General features: G+C 40.6%; 3 protein-coding genes across 5 annotated transcripts; all 3 read left to right on the forward strand.

Moving 5' to 3' along the window:
- Positions 1 to 55: 55 nt before the first annotated feature.
- pttg1ipa (PTTG1 interacting protein a) lies at positions 56 to 5907 on the forward strand. Its single transcript, XM_085343091.1, has 7 exons — positions 56 to 247; positions 1123 to 1175; positions 1468 to 1576; positions 3302 to 3404; positions 4289 to 4354; positions 4918 to 4964; positions 5834 to 5907. Exons 1-7 carry the CDS (start codon positions 160 to 162, stop codon positions 5869 to 5871), a joined length of 504 nt encoding a protein of 167 aa, XP_085199217.1. The 5' UTR covers positions 56 to 159; the 3' UTR covers positions 5872 to 5907.
- A 1869-nt stretch (positions 5908 to 7776) lies between these two features.
- On the forward strand, positions 7777 to 8826 carry LOC146612288 (uncharacterized). Its single transcript, XM_085342485.1, has 3 exons — positions 7777 to 8141; positions 8280 to 8429; positions 8631 to 8826. Exons 1-3 carry the CDS (start codon positions 7777 to 7779, stop codon positions 8824 to 8826), a joined length of 711 nt encoding a protein of 236 aa, XP_085198611.1.
- A 4711-nt stretch (positions 8827 to 13537) lies between these two features.
- On the forward strand, positions 13538 to 17210 carry sumo3a (small ubiquitin like modifier 3a). Of its 3 annotated transcripts, none has more exons than XM_085343695.1 (4): positions 13538 to 13664; positions 14543 to 14671; positions 14762 to 14833; positions 14972 to 17210. In XM_085343695.1, exons 1-4 carry the CDS (start codon positions 13644 to 13646, stop codon positions 15032 to 15034), a joined length of 285 nt encoding a protein of 94 aa, XP_085199821.1. In that variant the 5' UTR covers positions 13538 to 13643; the 3' UTR covers positions 15035 to 17210. The 3 variants fall into 3 exon arrangements, with proteins under 3 accessions (XP_085199821.1, XP_085199820.1, XP_085199822.1); XM_085343696.1 differs by lacking the exon at positions 13538 to 13664 and adding an exon at positions 13985 to 14041; XM_085343694.1 differs by having other exon boundaries at positions 14543 to 14833.
- Positions 17211 to 18176: the final 966 nt, after the last annotated feature.

Genomic DNA, 18176 nt, shown 5'->3' on the forward strand with positions numbered 1-18176 from the left:
TCAGGATTTTGCTTTTGGTTCCTTCCCAGCAAGTTCACTTCTCAGGTTTCAGACTTCTGTCGGAGCAGCCGAGGCATTTCCTCCTTTTGCGCTTACACTGTCTTCTAAAATCTTCTGAAACATAAAAAATTGGAGGAGAATCTGAGTCTACGCTCTTGGATGATGGGTTTACGGATATTATTGGCTGTTCTTCTCTTTGGTTTCGGCCTGGCGAGCGTTTTCGCCGATTCGTCCACACCTGAGAACGGTAGGAAAGGAATCGGTGAATGTGGGGGCTGAGGAATTAGTTAAGCTGAAAATCTTTGTTTTTTGTTTTTGATCAGATGTAGCTGCTTTCTAATTCATTATTATTATTATTGTTTTTAGTAGTATTGTTGTTTTTATCTTTATAGCTACGCGCAGGTTGCTCAAAACCCCGAATGTGAGTCTTTTATCTGTTCAGTAAAGTCACAACAGTTTTAAGGGCTATTATATTCATAAAGCATTGTTTCATAAGCCTTGAACTGAGGAGAAAAGCACCCAAACATCTAGAATTAAAATGTCATTGTTTGCATTTTCTACACTGAAACTATTTATTATAAAATATATTAGATAACCTTACGTACCGGCCACATTTAAGCTTAAAAGGAATAAAAACACAACTTTGTTGGTAGAATTGTGTCTGTGTAAGATTCCTGTCTCTGAAAACTGTTGAAACCTCTCAACAGGAACAAGGAGTCTCTTTTTCAGCCCCTGGGGTGCTTGATTGTTTCAGAGCAGAGACTAAGAGAAACTGTGGCACACAAATATGAGACATTGTTTCTCCATTTTACAGATGCATGGCTTCACTCGCACAAACCCGGCTGTTGTTCTGTGTATGTCTGCTGATAATAACATGACTGGTTCCACAGGCTGTGTAGTTGCTGTACTTAGTCGCCATGGAAAATGTCCCAGGAGGATTACCAGTAGTTACAAAAACCAGAGTGGGCACATGCCAGGCCTTTTTAAATCTGCTCCTCATGGTGCTTTCATTTAAACTCGACAAGTTTTGCAGTCATGTTTGCCTTGACGTTTGAGGCAAAATGTTTCCACCTTGCCCATTATGTCCTTTAACTCGATTGTATTAACTTCTTTGACTTACAGTGTGTGAGTTGAAAAACGGGACAAGCTGTGAGGAATGTCTGAAAAATGTGACGGTAAGTTCGCTGAGAGAGCGTTTTATTTCTGCTTGGCTGATTTCTTTTTTGGGTTAACAGAGTTTCTGTGTGTGTGCATGGTCAGAATAGATGTCTCCTCCTCCAACCCAGACCTGTTTGACTGGTTTGAGAAGTAACTGATCTCATGAATTCTCACCCTGCTCCTTTTTTAGGCTGTGTGTGCCTATCACACACAGCCTAAAAAAGGTAATTTCCTGTAATTAGCCTGCATACCTCCTTTTTTGTTTTTCTGTTTAACTAATAGGGACATTGTGCACATTTTTTTAAACAGTGCTTGTGGTGCATCACAACAAAGTCATGTGTAACATATCCAGTGAGAACCATCCTCCCACCCCATGCGCTCTGCCCTCTGAATGATGCACGATGGGGACTCTGCTGGAGTAAGAAAACACACACACACAAGCTGATCACATTGATAACATTTAGTTAATTGAATTAAAGTCGTTAAATATGCTGTCCAGTACACTGTCCGACTGAAGCTTATTTGCTGATTTTCTTTCTTTTTTTCTCTGTGTGTTAGTGATAATTAATAAACGATATTCTTGTATAAGACAAAAATACTTACATGTCCCTGAAGTTGAGAAATTACTGTGTTGCATCAGTCCAATCATGATAAAAAATTGGAAAATTAAAAATTACTCCAAAGAAGGAGCTCAGGTTAAATGAAAAATACAAGAAAGTCAAGTGCTTTATGGATTAAAATCTAAATGTGATACTATACTAGGAGGTTAAACCTAAAATGAAGGCATGTATTGTGGTATGAGGTAGCAAAGAACTTCTGCGTCTGTCCTTGTGGCAGCTGAGCTGAAACAGATGTTAGATGAGGTGTTAATTAAGTGGTGCAGAGAGGATCTATAGCCACAGTCATTTGGCTGACCTCAGCATCAAAATGCAACAGCAACAATTAATTCCCTTTACGCATAACATGGACTCATTCCCACAGCTAGCACTTCAGTGTTCCAGATAAAATGTCTGGGATTGTGCAATCCCTTCACATAACACATCTTACTAAAGTCCTGAAGCCAGGTACAGTCACACTGTGTGCACAGTGTTTTGCTGCTACTCCAACACTCACTGTGTTCCCTCTGCTCTTAATCAGCTCACTGAACTAATCCATGTTATTGGGCAGCCACATACATTCCCCATGATGCTGGCTGTAACAGCTTCGTCTCCATCATTTTCCTCATAGGTCCCCCAGGTTTACAGGCCTCGCTCCGGGCAGTAGAGCCCCTTTCTGCGACTTGCTGAAATTGTAGTGATACGAAAAACCACTAGTAGGCTTGTTAGGCTATTTCACCTCCACATAAACTACAAGGAGCAAGAAAAATCCACTTTAGTAGGTTATGAAATAATTTCAAAATAAATAAATTGGAACAAGAGCTACTGCAACAGGCTCCCAATCAGCACCGTGCCAAGGATAAATAAAAACTAAATAGTTATATTTAAAGGCTCTTTCTCTTAAAAAAACTATTTTTTTTCCTAAAAAAACCCCAAAACTTACAAATAGAGATTAAAAGATCCTGCATCTTCATAATTCTTATTTTTTTCACAAATGAAGATTGGAACAGTTTATCCTGATTTGCTGTAGATGAAAGTTTCACTAAATCACTAGAGTGGAAAAACAAAAAACCCCTCCATGTTTGTGGATTTTGCGTCTGGGGTTGTTTGTTTTGAATAAGTGCTTCAGCGTGTAGATACGTTTTAGACAATAGCGGGATGGGGGAAAGCCCTATCCTGTTTCACCGTGACAGCCTCTCCCTGTACAAAGCGTGCTATCCAATAGTTTGGTAGTAAAATAGGAACCCATTCATGTTAACATTCATTTTGTCCACATGCTTTTGTACTATTACATCTTTAAAATCTTGATGCAGAACTTTTTACAGAAGTACATTTGCATATTAAACATTAAAATTGTCTTTGATCCTTGTTATTTTTATCAGTGAGTCAAAAAACATTAACGTTTTATTCAGTACATCTGTAGAATGATTTGGTTTGAGAAGAGGAAATTAAACGCAACCTAATGAAGGAGGAAGAACAAGAATTTTCTATCTGGAAGATAAATTTGTGATTTCTGAATGACATTGTCACTCTGGTTCTGTCTGCAGTGAACTTCCAGATCTTGATAATCACCTTGTCAGTGGTTGGTGGCATTCTTATCATTGCCTTTTTGGTCTGTCTGTTCTGCTGCTGCAAGTGTGAGAACATCGGGTAAGTGTAATGTGAGCTCTGGTTGACAAAACCCTCTCATTCCAGCCAGTGTGATGCTGGTAGAATACATTGTAGCAATTATATTATTAGTTGTGTGCAACAGGTTAAGATATGTACTGACTACCCATCAAGTCCTTCAATTAAATGATTATGTTACACGTAAGCAATCCTGAAAATGGGAGTGTTTCCGCTTATGCGTGAGCGTGAAGTAGCACAAAGGCAGTCTGCAGGCAGTCAGGTACTGCCCGTCTACCTGCAGAGAGTGTTTATTGTGGATTGGGGCTGTGTCAAAAACATGTGACACATCCAGTCTGTGGGCTACTCTTGCTTCTGCTGTTGTTGGTTCATGAGCCAGCCACAGAGAAAAGTGAAATTATAACTACAAAGAGCTGAAGTGAAACTGTTTAAAATCAGTGAAATGTGTCTACTGTGGAGCCTGTCTGTGCTTTTCATGGCATATTTTTATTCTTTGATTTACTCTTTTCTCATTCTTCTCCTGTTCTTGCTGGACTCTGTTGTCACTCTTTAACTCGACCCCCTTGTCAAGCAATTGGCAGTTGACTGATTCATAGGTCATCCACATCTGGCACCATTTTTGACTTTCAGATGCTGTTTTATTAAGTTAAGGCTGAACTAAAGTTGATTCAGTTCAGAAAAGTGTGGTAATTTAAAAAAAAAAAAAAAAAGAAGTTTTCTACGTTTGCAGGGTTCAACCCCATCTTAAACTCACAACACTTGCCCACATTTATTCACACTAGGAATGCCACTAAATTGCTTTTCTTTAAACATACCTTGCGATGATTGCTTTCTTATGAGTTTGTTAGTAATAATCAGCAATCTTTTCCTTCTACTACATAAATCTAACACTGGTCTTGTTTTTTCAGATCTAGCAGGTCTGAGGCCAAGATGCAGCGGCAGGCCAATAAGCTGAGAACCAAGCAGGACGAAAGGTGGCAATATCATGTTTTGTTTTGTAATACTGTTTCACCCCCTATGACTGGTTGGTCTCTGTATTTGATACATCCATAGCTATAACTTAACAAAACGTGGCTTTAAAGAGTTGGTGGACTCTAAATTGCTGCCTAAATCTCTAGTTTATATAATTAAAATTCAAAAATCATGAGAAAAAACAAAACTACAGTTCAGCACCATGTCTTTATGACCAAGTTTCTTCCTATAGAACAGCATCTCTCTCAGCTAACATTAAATATTTGCTATAAACACATACAAATTGGAGTTATTTCTCTATACTTTACATGTATTTCCTCTAAACAACAATTATACATTTTGGGCTTTTATTGGTTCTGTAATAGTTGCACTAGGTGCGACACACCGGCTACCTTTTGCATTGATAGCTATGATTAGCATCGCTTTCTTTCAACACACACGAGGGGGAAAAATGCAGACGTCATACTGTTATCAGCCCAAACTGGTTTGTTTCCACGAGTCTGACATTCTGAAAAATCATTAGTCGTCGCCCTGTGACTTATGGAAGAATGTTTTGTCTTTACAGGAGGGCGGAGATGAAGCAGAGACACCAGGAAATCAGGCAGAAATATGGTGAGCTTTTCTCTTTGTTAGTCTGTGTGTGTCAGCAATCAGCTACCTATACAGCATCTAAATTATGACTTACTCTACAAAACAAAATGTGGCTCTTTTTACACCTGTAATGTCATTTAGTAGATATGAGAGCGCGTGATTAAGAAAGTTGATTCTGTATTGTGCTACCAGTATGAGGCACTTTGCCCAGTTTAGCATAACTGCTGGGGAGGGGAAAAAAGAGCTTGTCTGACTGTGTCCATAAGGTCCAGAGAGTTCAGAGCTATACTATTTAAATGTCTCTTTTCTACTAATGAAATTCAGATGTTTATGGATATGGAACTGGCTACTGCAAGAAATTCAGAGAAAGCATCAGATTATGTCCTCCAGGTTTTCTTTGAGTGGAAATCACCCCAGTGGGCAACACATAACACTATGTTAACTTTGCAGGCCTGCTATAATATGAATGATTTTCAAAAGACACCAATGAGTAATTACTTCTGCACTGGCACTCGCATAGTATCAGGGTTAATTGAGCAGAAAAGATAGACACAGTCGCAAGACTTGTTCCAGTTCATCCTGCAAGAGCACCTCCTGGAGTCTGATCCATGGAGGCCCAACCTACAACCTAAATGTTCCTGCTAAGGTCCTTGTAATGTTATGGCTGATGGGTGTATACCATAAAGCTAAATATAAAAGTTTAAGAGAGGCTGGTAAGTTTTTATTTAGCTATGATACAATACAGTGCGAGGCTAGCCATTTACTCCTGTCCGTGCTAAGCTACGTTCACCGTAATCTGGCATTGACTTCATAGTTACCATTTTGCGTGAATATATCAAACGATTTATTTAAATCAGGGCAACTCTTACTGATTGTTTAATGTTTTCCAGGTCTAAGTGGACAAAACCCATACTCCAGATTTTCTTGAAATGGATTTGTCAACTGAGATTATTAACTGCGGACAGAGGACATCCATGAGCTGTCTTGAAGTGACATGATTGGAGAATTGTTGTAATTGATATAAAAAAATCAAATGTAAGAAAAGTAGTTTAAATAGATCAGGGTCATTTGGTCAATGAAGCTTTCAAAGAATCCTACATTTACTGAAATGACCCAAGAGGCTGGAACCAAATGCTAGAAGAGATATGTAGTGTTGGTATTTTTCCAAACACTTGTCATTTATCCTGTGACTCAAGATACTAATCTGCTAATCTACTATTTATTTGGGTATTTAGTCTAATGGTACTGAATGGAAGGAGTCCAGTCTGGCTGCTGGAATATTCTTTCCTTTAGCTTCTGTTGTAATTGTACATTTTCACATTGTTTTTGCTGCTGAGATTTTACTTTTATCTTGTTTTAAATGTTTTTTCCCCATTCTGAAATCTAATTACTGTGTTACTGCTGCTGTTTCCTACTGTTGACAACGAATTTTAAACCAATCACATTTGCAGAATATATTCTGAATATATGAGGTCAAAATGAACATAATGAAAGAACTTAAATAAAAGATTTCAGACTGATCCCTAATTCTGATAGTAACACTGTTTATGTTTATTTCCCATTGAGCTTTCATGTTAACCTACCTTTATAAAATACTGTATGTTTTGTACAGTTTATCAATAAATCAAACATTTGATTAAAAGATGTGTTATTCCTTAAAAGAAAAAAAAAATCAATGATCTTCAGTTGTAGTCAGAAGATTACGTATGCTCACCACGAGTTACGACTTTGTACCACGTATACATATGGTATACATAGACCCACACTATTTGTTTAAATCTGCCTTGGTAAGTTGCACGTCAATCAGACACTTTTATCCATCAACAAGCTTCTGGCATATTTCTGGATAGATTTTTTTTTAACACTCATGGCAGAATTCCTTTAACTTGGTTTCAAGACACTCTTAAGCATTGTTGCCCGATTTTCAGTATGATCGAGGTTGAAGCTCTAGGAAGGCCATGGAGTGGGGGGGGGTCATTGCCCTGTTGGAGCACGAAGGAGGAGGTCTACCTCAAAACAAACACAAACAAATGCTAAAATAAAACCATATTTCAAAACATGAAAAACTATGAACTTATCGACTACTTAAATCAAGTGAAATAAAATGTAAAATAAAAAACAACGAAGAGGCACAGAGGACCTGATGTACTGGCAAAGTCTGGATCTTTAATTAGGCTGACCAGGTATTCCACTTTTTAATGGTATCTGCAAAGCACTTGTATCCCTTGCCCCATTGTTTTATGTATTTTATACCAAATCTGTTTGTCTGCAAACTCCACCAACATGCAGTCAAACTTGATGGTGATATACCAACAAGCTAAAACCACCAATTTTTTTTAGCATTTATGTTATGAATACTGTGCAAAAGTCTCTAGCCACTCCTGCTTTCTTTATATTTTTCTTCCAAGGAAAATGAGTTCACTGTTAGTCTGTTGCTAGGCAATATGATGACCTCATGACATCTGATATAGATAAGAACTTTTGGGGCCCTGAGTCGTGCCTGTGTGTTATCAAACTCCTGATTGAGTAGAAGTTCACAGACGAACACACACACACAGATTTGTTGCAGGCATGTGCAGTTAAGGTCATTGAGTACATTCTTCTTCACTAGTACGGTTACTTCAACGCCAATGCCTTCTCCTTTGTAGATGAGAGACGCATGGTTTTCATTGACAAGCAGCAGACGCATCTAGTAAACGTAGAGCGGGCGCAAAAAATGACGTACCGTTAGAGCGCAGCAGAGGGCCAGCAGAAAAATTCGCTCGAGCCAGCGGTCAGTGCAGCGCATGTCGCTCCTTGTGTCAAGGGGCCTTGAGAGGGTCACATCACCACAATGCCTAGAAAAAGGAAAGGCTCTTGCCGCAGCAGTAAGGATGCCATGCGGAAGAAGAAAATCAGGGCCACTGAATCTCAGCATCAAAGAGAATCTAGACTGGAAAACGCCAGATTAGCAGAAGCTGCACGAAGACAGCGAGAAACCAGCGAAGAGAGACAGCGTCGTTTAGAAAACGCCAGAGTATCCCAAGCTTCGCGGAGACGGCGCGAGAGCAGCGAAAAAAGACGACTTCGCCTGGAAAATGCCAGACTGGCCCAGGCTTCGCGGAGACAGCGCGAAACCAGCGAAGAAAGGCAGCGTCGATTGTACCATGCCCGGTCGGCTCAAGCTTCGCGCAGACAGCGGGAAACCAGTTTGGAAAGGCTGCAACGTCTGCAAAATGACCGCCTGGCTAAGGCTTCCAGAAGACGGCGTGAAACCAGCTTGGAGAGGGAGCATCGCCTGGAAAATAAGCGGCGGGGGCAAGCTTCACGGAGATTGCACGAAACCAGCGAAGAGAGACGGCATCGCTTAGAAAATGACAGATTGGCTCATGCATCACGAAGACAGCGAGAAACCAGCGAGGAAAGACGGCTTCGGCTGCAAAATGCCAGACTGGCTCAAGCTTCACGGAGGCAGCGAGAAACCAGCGAGGAAAGGCAGCGTCGATTGTACCATGCCCGGTCTGCTCAAGCTTTGCGCAGACTGAGAGAAACCAGTTCGGAGAGGGAGCATCGCCTACAAAATAATCGACTGGCTCAGGCTTCACGGAGACTGCGCGAAACCAGTGAGGAAAAGGTGCATCGCTTGGACCATGACCGGTCCGCACAAGCTTTGCGCAGACTGCGAGAAACCAGCGTGGACAGAGAAAGGCCGTCAGAAAACGACAGACCATGGCGCCGTGAACATTATAGACTGCAAGTGCTCAATGCTTCCCGAAAGACAAATGGACTCGGCTTTCCAGCACCTGTGTGGAATTTTCACGAGTCTGCTTTTGAGGAGGGACAGGTGCATTCTGAATTACCATCACTGTACACAGTGAACATCCAGAGTTTTGTCTGCGTCTGATTATGGTGACAGTGTTTATATGTATGCTTCTCCGTCTCCCCAGAAGCCTCTTGATTCTGTGTATCACACTTACTCACCGTTGTATCTTATATGAAGGAGTGGGATTTATTTATTTAGAAGGCTGAAAGACATTTTAGCTGCACCTCCCATTCACACTGGTCTTGGAGAAACTGGATTTGAATACCTTGCTGCCTATGAAATGAGCTACAAAGAAAACAAAAATTGTGAAACTGCATTTTTTGATTTCATGTTAAGTGTCTGTCTGGATTTTTCTCCTGGTGGTGTCATGGTTCTGTTTGTTTGTTTGTCTGTTTGTTAGCAATCTTGACTCCACAGTTTTCAAGGTATCATTTTCATATTTTGTGTGATGGTATGCCAGTAACAGCCGGAGCTGATTTAATTTACAAGAAAATCAGGTCAAGGTCATGCCAAAATCAATAAAATCTTTATATTGCTCTTCATATTACCTTATTTTTTTTAATGGGTTGTCTTTACAAAAATATGCAAGCCTAGGTTAGCTAAGCATTTGACCTTGACCTTCATTGTCAGCACGCAAAGGTAAAGTTGACCCAGAAAAGTTTTTCAAAAAAACAATATCGAGTAATATATCATATAAAAGGCCATTGAGAGCTGTACAACCTACCACCCCACCCCGGCCCTCCCCCAAATACCATGCCCTACAGTGTTACAGTGACAGCATAAAGATTTGCAAAATCACGCACTGAAAATGAAAATATTTTTAAATCTCAAGGTTTTTTAGCTTATAGAAGCCAGAAATTTTAGTCAGTTGTGTTGCAATCATATAGGTAAAGATAATAAAACAGACTATTTTAGTATTCAATGCTTCAAGGTCATAGGTCAAAGGTCAGGCATTATGTCTTTATAAAAGCAGGCTGAGGTTGCTGCACTGTAATAAAAGCAGGCTGATGTCAGCATGTTATAATAAAAACATCATAAAACATCTATTTTTTTTAGTATAGTAAAAAAAAGTATAGTCCTTGCCCTTCAGGGTGAGTTGCACTCTCCGAATGCTCTTGTTTTTTCAATTCGACATCACAATGACACCATAAAGTCACAAAGTCACAGACTGCACGAATTTAACTTAAACTTAACTTTGACTTAAAATCTCTTTTTCTGCTTATAGAAGCCAAAGATTTCAGTTAATTCTGCTCCAGTCATATGGGTAAAAATAATCAAATACACCACTGTAATGTGGTATTTATGTTTGGTATATATTTTAGAATATCTTCAAGGCCATAGGTTAAAGTTCAGGGTCACACAAATTAGGAAAAAGCTTTAGTTTCCATTGGATCATCTCCTTAAAGTGATATATTAGTCATTGGGGGATATAAGCACTTTCTTTGTTTGAGCTCTTTAAAACATTATTTTTTCAGTACAAGATTATATAACTTCAAAACGCAAAAACACAAAAAGATTAATATACTACACTAGATTTATTACACTAGATTTTGTGAGTGCTCTTGTATGTTTTAGGGGATTTTTTGGTACTCCTTTCCCTCTTGAAAAAGATCTCCATCGCAGTGAGACTACCTGTAACTAAAGGACTTATTAGTAACACATATATACCAAGTAAGTGGGTTAAAGTAAGGCCATGATTTTGCTGTCAAAAGGGACAATTACACTGTAGCATGGGCATGCACTAGTTGACTCAATGTCCCACATATTAGTCAGCACAGCTCATAAAGAAATGTGAACTATGGATGCATCAGTACTGATGCCAAACAAGATAAGCAGAGAAAATGAGATGAAATGAGAGTTAAAGGTTAGACCATAAAATAAACTTCAGTTTCTATTTATCTGTGTTGTATTTAGTCAAAGGAGCTTGCAAAGAAAAGCGTCTGGACTTCTTTAAGTTGCTTGAAGACGTTTCACCTCTCATCCGAGAAGCTTCTTCAGTTCTAAGGTCAAATGGTGGAGAGTCCCAGATATAAACCTAGTGGGAGTGTCCCCCCACAGAGGGACAAAAGGACCCCCTGATGATCCTCTAATCGCCTGAGCCAAGGTGTGAAACTGGGTGTGGGTCCCAATCAGCCAGAGTTTCGGGTGAGTTTAGAGGATCATCAGTGGGTCCTTTTGTCCCTCTGTGGGGGGACACTCCCACTAGGTTTATATCTGGGACTCTCCACCATTTGACCTTAGAACTGAAGAAGCTTCTCGGATGAGAGGTGAAACGTCTTCAAGCAACTTAAAGAAGTCCAGACGCTTTTCTTTGCAAGCTCCTTTGACTACGATGACCTGGATGACTGAGAACCTTCACAGACACTGTGTTGTATTTACTTTGCCAGGAAGCTGGGAACCAATGCCAAACCAGTGAGGGACTTGCATAGTTTTTATGTTTTTAATGTTAAACATATAAAAATTTGCTATACCAACGTTACCAGTACTTCCCACATTGCCCCACACATTGCCCCTTTCTTTAATCAAATCAAATCACTTTTATTGTCACATCACATGTGCAGGTACATTGGTACAGCACATGTGAGTGAAATTCTTGTGTGCGAGCTTCACAAGCAACAGAGTTGTGCAAAATACAATAATGTAAACAAGCAAAATACAAGAATGGCTACATCTGAAACTAATAAATATATGTGCAATATATAATAGTATATGCATTTCTGGATGTGTATACTAAATATTTTTCTACGTGTGTGTGTGTGTGTACACATATTTTACAAATTAAATAGAGTAAACAATAAATAAAATATACAAAAATATACAGAGTTGAGACATGTGCAAAACAGTGGCATTACTGTACAGTATGGAGTGCATAATGTTAAAGTTCCAGTAGTGAAGCTGAGGTGTCTATGACGTGTTCAGCAGTCTGATGGCCTGGTGGAAGAAGCTGTCTCTCAGTCTGCTGGTACGGGACCGGATGCTGCAGAACCTCCTTCTGAGGGAAGTAGTCTGAACAGTTTATGGCTGGGGTGACTGGAGTCCTTGATGATCCTCCCCGCTTTCCTCAGGCACCGCTTCCTGTAGATGTCTTGGAGGGAGGGAAGCTCACCTCCAATTATCCGTTCAGAGCACCGCACTACTCGCTGGAGAGCTTTGCAGTTGTAGGCGGTGCTGTTGCCATACCAGGTGGTGATGCATCCAGTGAGGATGCTCTCAATGGCACAGTGATAGAAGGTCCTGAGGATGCGGGGGCTCATGCCGAATCTTTTCAGTCTCCTGAGAAAGAAGAGGCGCTGCTGCGCCTTCTTCACTGTTTTGTTTGTGTGTACTGACCACATAAGATCCTCAGCCAGATGTACACCAAGGAACCGGAAGCTGCTCACTCTCTCCACAGCAGCGCCGTTGATGGTGATGGGGGTGTGTACTTCTCTGCACCTCCGGAAGTCCACTATCAACTCCTTTGTCTTTGCGACGTTGAGGGTGAGATGGTTGTCTTGACACCAGTGGGTCAGGGCGCTGACCTCCTCCCTGTAAGCCGTCTCATCACCATTGGTGATAAGACCCACCACTGTAGTGTCGTCCGCAAATTTCACAATGATGTTGGAGTTGTTAGTGGCTGTGCAGTCGTAGGTGTAGAGTGAGTATAGGAGAGGGCTCAGTACACACCCCTGTGGAGCACCAGTGTTCAGTGTGATGGGGGATGAGGTGATGCTGCCCAGTCTGACCACTTGGCGTCTGTCAGACAGGAAGCTAAGGATCCAGCTGCAGAGGGAGCTGCTCAGTCCTAGATCCTGCAGTTTCCTGTCCAGCTTCGAGGGAACGATGGTATTGAATGCTGAGCTGTAATCTACAAACAGCATTCTCACATACGTGTCTCTCTTCTCCAGGTGTGACAGGGCAGTGTGTAGTGTCAGGGCTATGGCATCATCAGTATTATTTTGGATTTTATCTAATCCACGCAGTGTCAAAAGTACACATACAGGCTCAAGTGTATACACTATATTGCTAATAGTCTTCACTTGCTGCCTTCACACATATGAACACAAGTTACATTCTTAATCCATAGGGTTTAATATGATGTCTGCTCACCTTTTGGAAAGAAGAAACTACCAGTTGCATTCAAACATGATCACTAACAAAAAGTAAACAGGCCTTCACCTTGTTAAACTGATAGATATTGTAGAACATTGAATAGCACTTATTAAGGGAATTAAGTGATTTGATGTCTATATTTGAGTCTGTATTTCTGCTTTTGACCCTGTGTGGATTGAAGAAAATCCCAAATAAATTCAAAGCTGTGCATCAGATTGATGCATACTGTAAATTAATCATTCCTGACTGGAAAAAGAACAGTTCAAAGAAATTATTAAAAGCCCCAAATTATCATGACTTTCATGCCCATAATGAGTGTATAAGAACTTCTGACCACTACTGTATTTCTGAACTTCTTAAAACATATAATTAAATTAAAAGAGTCAAAGTATTATTAAAAATGACAATAATAATACACTAGGATATTTAAACATTAAAGAGCTTAACCAATTCTGAAGTCTGGTCTAAACTAAACTAAGATGGAAACAAAACATTTTAAATGAATGGAAATTAAACTACAGAACTTCAATAGCTACCACTTACAGGTGGCTCGTTATTTGGTTTAATTTGTGCGCACAATAAGAGATTTTCATATAGATTCCTCGCGTGATCGAGTTTTTTTTGCATAGACGCGCGCTCCCGCGATTTGGCAACCACGTGGTGTTTTAAGGGCCAATGGCTTATTTGCAGCAACGGTCTGAAGCGCGCACCCGTTAGCAGGGCAGAGGAGAGGACAGAAGGCGGCAGAAAGACAAATAAAGCCGAACTAGCAGATTATTCTGTAAACTGCAACGCGAAATCCTGCCGAGATGTCAGAGGAAAAGCCAAAGGTAATATATAGAGGTTTATATAACTGCTTGCTTGTTATGATGGCTGAGGCGAGCTCCTGCGAAACCGTCGCTTATATGTGCAATCTAAAAATGGCCTGGTTTGCACGTTTCTCTAAATCGGCGCAGTGTTTGTTTCGCAAATGAATGAGTACCCGCACATTCATATGTGCGTCTATATGCGCTCACACAGCTCACTGTAGGTGAGTTTGGGAGGGATGTTGTCCCGCTAATTGGGGTCTAAAAGGTTGGGAGCAGGAATGTCAATTACACCATGATTGTTATTTGCGGATTTTTTTCTTTGTCGAAACGGGACCACGCTATGTCCGCAACGCCGCAAATGCCGCAACTGCAGCAGTGGCAGAAGAGCGCAAATGGAGGTGACGCACCGCCTTAAAAACTGATGTGACTATGGTATTCTGGTAGTTTTTATTTTATTTGTTTTAATTTTTTCGTTGTGCTGCTTGTTGTACCACAATACTTCATAACAAAACTGCTAGCAGCGTTAGCCGGTAGCTAAACTCGCCAGTGGTTCTGAGCCTAGCCCGGAGCTAATGATGCTAACGTTAGCGCCTGTGAGTGCCTTGTGTGAACGCATATGGTAGCATGTCTGTGTTATTGAGCTCCAATGTACGTTTTGTTTTAATCAAAGCATCAACTGAATAGTATGGCAGTAATTCAACACAAGTCACATCTGTGTTTTGTGACACGGCTGTTAAAATTGTGGGATTATATGCCTATTAGTTTACTTTCTGTATGTCTGAGCTAGCAAGGCTAACAGTATTGTGGATGTCGCTTTAAAGAAAACGTATACGTACTATGCATTACTGTGGTTGCTAATCCATTTGTTTATCAAGTGTTAAACCATTGTGTTTCTACAGGAAGGAGTAAAGACTGAGAATGACCACATCAACCTCAAGGTTGCAGGGCAGGATGGGTCGGTGGTTCAGTTTAAAATAAAAAGGCACACACCTCTCAGTAAACTAATGAAGGCATACTGTGAACGACAGGTAAGCTGCTGTAAGTTCTTAAGCAGCATGATTACATGCACACTTAACTTTGCTGTTCTTTTAACGGAAAGGCGGCATCTTCATCTGCAGGGTCTCTCAATAAGGCAGATCAGGTTCAGGTTTGATGGCCAGCCGATCAATGAGACGGATACGCCTGCACAGGTATGATTATTATGCACTTGTAACCATTATTGAAACACATTCAGTTTCTTTAAGATTACAGCGCACTTGTCCCCTAAATAAATTGAATATGTTTGCAATACTGTAAAATAATTAATATATGGAACATCTTTTTCTCAGCTGGAAATGGAAGATGAAGACACCATAGATGTTTTCCAGCAGCAGACAGGCGGCCATTGCTAAGCCCTACCCACCTCATTGACGGCCACCCTCAGACAACGCCCTCAACCATCTCACTGTCCATCCCTTCCCCACCACTCCCCTCATATTATTATTATTATTATTATTATTATTATTCTTTCAGTTTAAAGATGTCTGTCATGGTTTTCGTCAGGTGTTGGCGGGGGGCCTCGTTGGCTGTTTATGTGCTGTCTCAGTCAGGACTGAACTTTTGTGTGTCAACAGTCTCTCTGCTGGCCAATCAGGACACAGATTTCCTTCTGGCACCGCTGGCTGTGATTGGACCAACAACTCATCACAGCTGTTCCTGGTTTGTCACTGCTTTTGGTTCACTGTGCAGTGAAAGCTTAGTATCCAGTAGTTTGTCACTGTTTTCATCCATCAGGGTTGAATGCGAGGCTCTGCAAGTGTTTTGTCCAGGGGTCACTGTCAGTGGGCATAAAAATGGTTTGAAGTGGAAGCACTATCTGAACATAATACACACATGCTTCCCATTTCACATTGCTTTTCTGTGTGTTTGTTGTCTGAATGGTGACTCGTTTTTTTGTTTGTTTTTGTTTTGTTAAATGAATTTTAATTCTTTGCATTTTAGGTGCTTCTGCAATGTTTCTTTTCTTTTGTAAATGTTAATTTTAGTTTTTTCGTCTGTTATTTTAAACATTAACACCCATGGGGCATATGGTCGACATTTTTTCCCCCTCCTGTACAGCAGTATCAGAATGGGTGTTAGATAAATGTTGTGGGACTTGGACCAATACTCCAAAAACAGAACGTCTGCTTCATATTTGACGTGCTTCTCTTTAAAAAGCCAACTTCAAGGTGAAAACTGTCACATTTAAAGGCATTTATATTGCATCAGTGTTTGCTTCCTCTTAGATGGCTACTCAGTGAGTGACTGTGGGTGTCTGCGGTACAGATGGATATATGCTTATGCAGAAATGCTTGTTTCAGGGGAAAGAATTCATCTATATCACAGAAGTGCATCCACGGTGTAAGCTGGTCGGCGTTTGATTGTGTAAAGAATCTCTTGGTGCAAAATACATAACATTTTTCTTTTTGGTTCTGTTTTTTTCCAAAGTGGGCTAGTGACCGGTCCTTGTGATGATCTCAAAAGCAGGTCTGCTTGTTGTAGAGGGTGGACTGTGAGTGGGAATAACTGAAAGGTTCCTGAATGTTTTTTTTTTAGGTCAGGTGTCTCATCCCCTGTATTGCCCTAGCACAAGTAGGCCAACGGGAACACTGAGTTTTAGATGTGCTTTGAAGAGGAGCAGGTTCAAGTTTGAGCAAGGGTATCCAGCAAAAGTTGGACTGTCTTTGCTAAAAGACACCAATGACACTTTTCACTACTGTGCCAGCTGCTGAGATGCTGTCTGCTTGTGTGTTGTTACAGTGGCAGTCTTTCAAGTGGTGATGAGCGTCTTTCACTATTTTTACATTCTGGAGAGTGAAGCATGCAGTTCGTTTCATATCAGGAGGTCAGCCATTGGAGTTTGGGAGACAAGTGTTCTGTACCTACAGGGCCCCGTTCTTCGTATGTGGGTAACCAAATTATCTTTGAATGTAAATAGTCTGAAATGAGCTAGGATTTCTTTTTTCCCCCTTTCCTCCCCCCAGTTCAGCCACGGTTCATTAAGCTCAAATCCTGAAAAGAAAAACCCAGCTTTTTTGAAGTTAGTTGGATTCAAGTTATTAGAAAAGGTTGCACCTTTCAAAGTTAAAAACACACTGCAACAAAATGTAGGTTTTAATACGTGCTTTAAAAACTGTCTGAACACTTTCAGCTACTACAGTAAATGTTTTTCATCTTTTATATGAATAGTTAAGAGTTGGTGCCAGTACTGAGAAATGAAACCTTATTTCCTTGCACAGCCATCAGTAAGCATCTGTCAATATTGTATTGCACAGAGAAATGTTGAGTGTTTGTGCGACATGCATCTGCACAAGCCAGTCAGCAATCATGATTCCAGCTTTCGTCACACAAAGTAAGAGCACACTTTACGATGCCAACAAGCAGCCTTCCGCTCGCATTTCAAGAACCCAGTGAGCTGGACAAAGGTCAGCTGAGCTAAACTGTAAAGTACGAAGAACGGGGACCAGGTCTTGTCATGTTATGTTTTCTCTACTGATTTGTACATTATTTGTGGTCTTTTACTACTGTATACAATAAATATAGTTTGGTACTCAGATTTGATGTCAAGTTTTTGTTTTTGTGTTTGACCAGCTAATCTGTTTGTTTTAAAGAACATAACTTAAAGCCCCTTTTCTGTCTCCAGGGAAGGGAGGGGTAAAATTTGGGTACCCAGATGCACACAGATGGGAGCTAAGGATCCAAAAGCACCGAAAACCTGCTTTCTAATGTGCAAAAGTAACCATTAGGTGGCACCACTGGTCCATACCAATACCATGTCTTGGGTTTGCTAAAGCTTTGCTTTCATAAAAACATGAAAGTAGTGGGAAAAACCGTAAACTTAGCTGAAGTGTGTTTCAGAAAATGAGGTTCTGAAGTGGTCCTCAAGCACACTTCTTCATGTAGTAGACAAAAGATGACTAAATTTAGATAAATGAGTTAAAAAAAAGGACAAACACTGATTATCATCTAAAACTTCACCATCGTCTTTATTACCCAGGTCCAAATTTAGAACGTGGCATCTCATCTGATAGTCTGTGTGAATACTTGCATTCAGTATAACCGGAACAGTGATAAGATTAATCATAGCGGCCGATGAGTCAAACCAGGAATAAGGAAAATCAGGCACCGGTGGACAATCTGCATCTGCTTTTCTTCATCTAAACGGGTTCAGGGGTGTAACTGCTGTTCCTGGCAGTAAGAGAGATTGATGAATGGATAAAGGAAAATATACTGGTATATATTTTGCATCCTTGATATTTGTGGCGTCCATAATCTTAATGTGGGTGGAAGAAGAAAGACTGTGTCATTTGCCTTGTAAATGTGCCGGATGGTTCTGAGAGATCTGACACAAGCAGACATGCCGCTGTTCCTCATGAGCACCTGGTGACCATCAAAATAAGATTAAACAGACTTGAGGAAATCAATGAATGTCGAGTTTGAGTGGCACTGAACATCCTCTGTAGGAGACTGTACACTTTCAGGTACTCCACTGTGACTGACTTGGCCCACCCAGGT

This window comes from Diplotaxodon limnothrissa, linkage group LG19 (genome assembly GCF_057381915.1).
Source record: "Diplotaxodon limnothrissa isolate DT_005_m linkage group LG19, D_limnothrissa_male_GT1.1, whole genome shotgun sequence".
Classification (NCBI taxonomy): domain Eukaryota; kingdom Metazoa; phylum Chordata; class Actinopteri; order Cichliformes; family Cichlidae; genus Diplotaxodon; species Diplotaxodon limnothrissa.